This window comes from Sphaeroforma arctica, assembly GCF_001186125.1.
Source record: "Sphaeroforma arctica JP610 unplaced genomic scaffold supercont1.465, whole genome shotgun sequence".
NCBI lineage: Eukaryota > Ichthyosporea > Ichthyophonida > Sphaeroforma > Sphaeroforma arctica.
Window position 1 is genome coordinate 61,740 of NW_014040093.1, and position 7,682 is coordinate 69,421.

The 7,682-nt window shown below is 39.6% G+C and overlaps 1 protein-coding gene across 1 annotated transcript; it reads right to left on the minus strand.

The window, feature by feature from the left end:
• Positions 1–4,757: 4,757 nt before the first annotated feature.
• SARC_06495 (hypothetical protein) lies at positions 4,758–7,474 on the minus strand. The gene is made up of 4 exons (XM_014299598.1): positions 7,370–7,474; positions 6,734–6,847; positions 5,455–5,613; positions 4,758–5,052 (listed from the first exon to the last, which is right to left on the minus strand). The coding sequence occupies exons 1-4, from the start codon at positions 7,425–7,427 to the stop codon at positions 4,889–4,891; spliced, it is 495 nt and encodes a 164-aa protein (XP_014155073.1). The 5' UTR covers positions 7,428–7,474; the 3' UTR covers positions 4,758–4,888.
• Positions 7,475–7,682: the final 208 nt, after the last annotated feature.

The window sequence follows — 7,682 nt, forward strand, 5'->3', positions numbered from 1 at the left end:
TCATGCCACACCCAGGATAATCACACGCATGGGGACGTTCGCCCGTGTGGATCCGTTTGTGTCTTTTCAAACAACCACTTTGAGTAAACTCCATACCGCACCCAGGATAATCACACGCATGGGGACGTTCGCCCGTGTGGATCCGTTTGTGTCATTTCAAATTACAACTTTGAGCAAACTTCATGCCACCCCCAGGGTAATCACGAACGTAGAGACGTTCGCCCGTGTGGATGCGTTTGTGTGCATTCAATCTATCACTTTGAGTAAACTTCATACTGCACCCACGATAATCACACGCATGGAGACGTTCGCCCGTGTGGATCCGTTTGTGTCTTTTCAAACAACCACTTTGGGTAAACTCCATAGCGCACGCCGTTTGCACGCGCTTGTGTCGATTCGGTTCACTTTTATAAGCAAACTTCATACCGCAATGTTGCCTTATTAAAAAGGCAAAATAGATGGAATGCTACCAAAAAGATAGCAGAGTATCAGGTTGGAAACAAAGTTAACATCCGTCAACGTGATTCCGATGCTACTGTATTAACATCTAAATGGATAGGACCATATATAATCTCTGTAGCTGACGTTAAAAGTGGAACATATGTGGTTAAGAACCCCGACGGTTCCAGTGCTTTTAATATAGGCACTAGTCGGTTCCGACTACCGAGACTATACTCGCAAGAAGACATGACGCTAATGCCCCTCTTGATCGTTCTGAATTTAAAGATATTATATGGAGAACGGATAAGGGAGGTTATACATACTATCGTACACGCTTTATAGACGGTACAATCTATGAGTTGACCTCAGATGCTTTCGGTAATCAAGACTATTTAAAAGCCTTTAATCGAAAATGGCGTAAACGCCTGCATAAGTCACAAGCTGAAAAAGATAGCATGTTTCCATCGTTTGAAGGCACGGAAGTTAAAACTTACCCGCCTACAGCATTTATCCCGAGCTTTAATGTTCACCCTTTATATGTGCTTAAGACACTGAAGCGTAAGAAACGTCCAGTCGACCACCACGGACCTACTGGACCTAAGCCCAAAACTCACAGGGTAACCGAGAACGCTTAACTTCTTCGCCTGAGAAACATTAACTATACGTTATGCTACTTAATGATTTCGACCCGTTTTCCTTTCTCGCATTTTGACCCATAATGAGCTTGAGTGAGCAACTTGCTTTTCCTGGGTTTCAAAGCTGGGTGGTGGCTGTGTAATAGCCGGGCCTCCACATTAGACTCTATGTTATGAACGTACTCTTAAGCAGTACGTAAACTATAAACGTACTCTTAATAGTACGAGGAACTTAAATTTCCTAAAAGGGTTTTAACGGTTTTATTAATTAATACCTTTTTCATTTTACATATTAGATATTTGGACAAGGCTATTAAAAGGCCCCAGTAAAATTCCAAACAAAAGATTTGGTCTAGTTCTATTTACTTTCCAAATCTATTTATATCGGAATACTTCGGTAGCGAGATGGCTCAACCGAATATAGGTTTCTAAGGACTATTAGTGTTATCTAGTGTAGCCTGCGTTCAGCCAACCAGATGTGCCAGTCTGATGAAGGCTAAGTCGGTAATTCTTGATAAGTGGCAAGTTATTGGTTAATGCAATAACTATGGACATCAGGAGTATTTTTTCTTCTTTTTCTTTTCTTTTCTAAAGATAGGATTTTATGAGTCTCTCGGATTCGCCCCAACGAAACCTACCATAGTTTCTAATAGAGCGACAACGAAACACTAAATAAAATCCCTTCGGCGAAAACAGTACTGAGAGGATTATATACAGGCAATGTCTCAGCCTCACAATCCCTCAGAGTATTGCTGTTTTCACGAGGCATACCTAACTTTACTAAAAGACTCATTTCGTTTATTTATTTCGAATTTAACTATACTTAGACTTAACCTAAGCGTTTAATTATCCTAAGACGTTAATATCGCCTTGATAGACCGAAACTTACAGATGTACAATCTTGATAAGATACTCTGAATAGAAACATAGAAACCTTATACTCGAGGTTGTGTACAATTCAAGCCTGTACCTAATACGCATACAGCTTGCTGTATGCACACGGTGGTGTGATATGTATCAAATTTCTCTATACTTTCGTTGAAGGCGCATTTGAAGGCGTCAATTGTGTGGTTCTAGTCGTCTAGGTTGCGATTGGTCTGCCGTCGTTCCTTTTTCGACTCTGTCTCAAGTTCACTATTGCTAGCCGCTAGGAGTGCTGGCATACTATAACTGGTGTCACTACTAGTAGAGCCACTATGTGTCATTTGGTACTGTCGATCTCACAGTGCTAACCGTCGACAAATGCTTTCTCCTCGGTTGATTCATATTTCCTATATACCAGACCTCATGTCTTGCTCTATAGAATAACCAAAAAAATCTAAAAAATCGGTCTGTCCCACTTCTATCTTATTATATGTTCAAATAATATTTAACATAGAAGTCAGTTAGAATTGTAGAAACGTATAAGATAACCGTATCTCAACGTACTCCCCTCATACAAGAAAAGGCGTTGTACATTTATTGAACTGATCCTTTAAAATAACTAACATTTGATCATGTGCTTAATCCGATAAGTATAAATTCATCGGATAAACCAAGTTTAAACGTAGATTCCAAAAAAAACCTGAGTATCGAATAAACCCCATCATTATATACACTACTCATGTAAATATTTCCTGACTACACTGCATACTGTTTTACATGCGAAGTGAAGGAGAGATGACGGATGAAACACAACAGCAATAGTACGATATTCAATACCCACACCTGTTTGTTTTTGTATAATTACATCGCTCCCCGAGATATTTCGGATTGTACTGATAATTGATATATCTCTGTATCTGGACTGCAGACCAAATGTGTAATGCCAAGCCACATCGACTCTCTCTTTTAGCGGTTTTGCTAAAATTGTAAAGCTGTGAATAGGACTGGGATGATATTAAAGTGGCCAGGGTGTTGTACGTTTTATTTGCTCGTATAGTTATGCGCTGGTTGTTAAATACCAGATGGATGTGCTAAAACATCAGTCCATGACACGAACAAAAATACTATTATCAGTTTTCAATTCAATTCTCTAGTCACTATGCTCTAGACAACATTTACAATTGGTGTCGTACTGTGCCATGCGGTCTATTCGTATCATATAGTCGGAAGACAAAGATTTATATGGGGATATACAGGTAGTATAGAGAGGTATGTGCTTGGTGGCAAGGTATATATAATGCAGGAAATAGAACTAAAAATAATGAGAAGTTACACGTAAAATACAAAGTGGAATATACATGACGGAAGATATAGGATTGAAAGATATAAATTGGAGGGTATATGAGAAGTTATACGGGGTATACAAAGAGGCTTATACATGGTGGGATTATATATAACGGAAAGATATAGAGAAGAGGATATTTAGTGGGAGATATATTGAGAGTTATAAGGAAAATAAAAAGGAGAAGAATATGCGTGGCGGGAGGATATATAGTGCAAAGAATATATAGTGGCGATATATGATGGAAGATATATGATTGAGTCATACAGAGAATATAGAGAAGGATATGAATGGTGGGAAGATATCCCGTGCAAATATATATAGTGGGAAATATATAATTAGAGATATATGGGGAGTTATACGAGGGATATAGAAAGTAATATGCGTGCTGGGGAGATATTCAGTGCAAAGATATAAAGTGGGAAGAATAGAATGCAAGACATATGGGGAGTTATACGGGGAGAGGAACATGCCTGCTGGGAAGATATATGTATAGTGCAATGATATATAGTGGAGATATATAATGGAAGATATATGGGAAGTCATTCGAGGAATAAATAGTACGATATGCGTGGTGGGAAGATATATATAGTGCAAAAGTATTGAATTGTAATAACGGAAGATTTATAGGAAGTTATACGGTGAATTTTGCGAGAGATATACCCTGTGGACAGACATATTTAATGGTAGACATGGGTTTCATAGGGAAAATAGATAGTCACAGTATTCCTTCTAGGCGCTCACAAGATAGATCGATAAATGAATTCAGGGTGATGTACTATCCATTGCTCTAGCTGATACTCTAAGAGCGAAACTGCCCCCGGCTGCACGGGGGTCATTTACTGTGATAGTTCAGTGTACCGTATAGTGGTGGCTGGTGTGGCGAGTGTTGCTGAACTGGACGCGCATTGTGCAACCAGAGAACCCTAAAACCCCAAACCCCACAACCCTGTACTGGATGGCGATGTATTGGATACGGCTGGATGTGCGGTCAGCATAGGTGTTCCTTGTGCCGCGAAGACGGGCGACACTATCCGCATCAACGACAGGTGTCAGGCACAACTACTGTGTGGTTAGTGCAATAGTCTACTGGTGCAAGCTGTGATATATCAGCGTCGACTTATACGCGGCTAATATCAATGAATATGACAGTTCCAGTCAATTTGTTCACTGATCATTTCAGATCAGATATTTAAGTTTACCTCAGCGTGCTTCATTGTTCGGTTGTAGCATTGTGGGGTTTATATATATATAACTAACCTCGTATACAATACAGAAGACCACTAACGGTCCTTTCATTCTTTCTCCATCTTCCACCAAGTGACTAAAGCGCCATTTTAATGTTATATTTTATACCCGAATTTGACTAGATGTACTACTTTGTGTTTGCTGATATAAACTTAGTCGATCGTTCCAAAACTGAATAGTAGACCCCATAGTGAACACGAATAGGTATCTGAGAGGCGCACAAGTATGAGTTCATCATTATTTATTCGGAGCAAGTGATCATGGATCAATTGGGTATAAGATATAAATATAAATATATATTATGTGTGTATAATAATATCTGTATAGGTCTATGTGTACGCAGTACGCGTTATCGCCCCTAAGCGTGGGGCTGGATGTTCTGACTGCCCTTCCACGTGCTATTTGGCTCCAAAGTAGTGCGCTCACTCACAGCCCCTGCTTCCACGCAGATCATATAGTGAAAGCCATCGTCATCGAAGTCGCCCATTTTGGCCGCGTTCTCTTCCCACGGGTTCCATACGACTGTGGTATGTAGAGTTTAAGGTTTGGGGTTGGGACATTGAATATTTCATTTGAATATCACATCCCCTTTTGTACAAAAAAAGGAGCTAAAAAACTCCCGAGCAACAGAGATTGTGAAGTGTGGCATTTCAGGATACTGAAGCAATAGCAACACCAGGTAAGGTAAAATGTGGGACTTCTCCCAATATAGCACTCGATATGTCTTTCACAAACTGTACACAGAATAACCTAACACATACCTGAACCCTACTTGTATATCATCATATATTCTGCAAAGCAATGGGCATACATGCCTATGTTATCCGGGACACATACACGTCATATTTCCATAACAACCACACAACATTTTATCGCCATTGCTACCATAACAAACACTATCGCTAACATCGTCTATCATCATACCAGTATCAGGGAGGTTAGTCTTCTCCACATCCACAACCAGAGGCGTATCCTTTCCTGCCAGCCCCTTAATGGTCTGCGTTGAGGGTGTCTGCGAGTACACACTGTCGTAGAACCCATCCAGCTTCAACGAAGCTCGGGTTTCGCTCTTTGGAGCATCACCTGTGTGTGTTGAGGTACGCACACGCATGCCATAATAAGCAACAGATGGATCTATATAGGCATGTATCGGAGGAAGGGACTGGGCGCGGTTGAATAGAGTACCGGCCCTTGATTGTGTAGACAAGCTATATGTAGAGGTACACATACGCATGCCATAATAAGCATCTGGTGTAGGTAATTATGTAGGTATGTATCAGAAATGGGGACTGGGGGTGGTTGAGTAGAGTACTGGCCCTTGATCGTGTAGACAAGGTATTTGTAGAGGTACGCCCACGAATGCCATAACAGGCAACTGGTGGTGATTATGTAAGTATATAATAGAGATGGGGCTGGGCGCGGTTGGGTTGTGTACTCGTTCTAGATTATGTAGACAATATGAATGTAGATATACTCATGCGCATGCCATAATAAGAAAATGGTGTAGCTATGTAGGTATGTATCAGAAAAGAGGACTGGGCGCGGTTCAGTAGAGTACTGGGCGCGGTTCAGTAGAGTACTCGTACTTAATTGTTGCGTGGGCAGTTCAGTGTATATTCGAATGGGGCAAACAGTGTGCGTAAAATTTCTAATAACGACCCACAATGTGTGGTATGCGCTTTTGTCTACCTGGCGGTTAAATTCGGTGGAGTGTTGATTCCTAAGCCCAAAAAAATGCAATCCACAAGGTATATACTTTACAAATAGTGGACCAGACTCTATATACATCTGTGTCTCTCAATAGATTAAGATAAACTTGATATATAATAAAGTTAACAAATATTTCCCATCATACAGTAAGCCATACCTGCGTGCACATGTACATATATATACATATATTTATTTATATATATATAAACATAAACATATACGTAATGTACGTATGAATGTATGTATAATATATATATATATATATATATATATATATATAAAATATATATATATATATATGTATATATATATATATACAGATATACAGATATATATATATACATATATATACATATTGTACATACATTCATTCATACACATATTCATACACACACACACACACACACCCACACATATATATATAGTTACCGCCTCTTCGAAACCAATACTTATAAAAAAAAGCATAGATAATTATATACGTATCCAAACCTACCCAAAACTTTGTCAGTCCAGCCAGAGCCCTGCAGTCCCTCCACGGAAACGTGCTCGATATCCGCGCATTTGAAGTATGTATGCAACAATGTTGTGAAATCGAAGGCATTCTCGCCTGTGTTTAGAAAGGGAGATAATTTAGTAAACGAATGTATAGCACGAGAGTTTAGGGTTTTAGAGTTCTAGAGTTTAGGCGTTTTTATAGAGGTTAGAGTTTAGGGTTTAGAGTTAGAAAATGTTTAGCCAGTGTATGTATACACACTTCAGGGTTCGAATGATAACCGTATGTGGAATGGGGTGACAAGCTCAGCGCACTCAAACACACATACGCACACAGATTGATGCAGTCAAGGGAACGGAAAAAGAAAATGCACATTTATACTTAAACTTCCCACCAGTGATGACACGCACGAATACGTACTCAAATAAAGACAAGTACATCCCTTCTCAATTGGTATATTAGCACGTGCATATACACACATGTGCCGACCAACAATACATAAGATATGTATTACAGATAGTGTGCACGTGTGGCAACTACTAGCACGTACCATACACATACACACATGAGCCAACCAAACGTACTTAAGAAATGTATTACAGATAGTGTGCACGTGTGGCAACTACTAGCACGTACCTGTGTTGTCGACCGTCAGCTCTTGAACCAGCCCACTCTTACTCAACGTCAGTGACATGGTCACCTTGAATTGGTAGTTCCAGATCTTTCTAGTTTCCTCGCTGTATTTGAAGTACAACACCAACAACGATCAGAGGAAATCTCATGATATGAGAAGCAGCATATACAGGCTATGGGGAGACAGCCATTCACACAATACCTCTCTTGGCAAGGCCAGTGTGTATACTATATTTGAACACACACACACACATATATATATATATATATATATATACATCCACATATATACATACATACATATTGTGATATATAT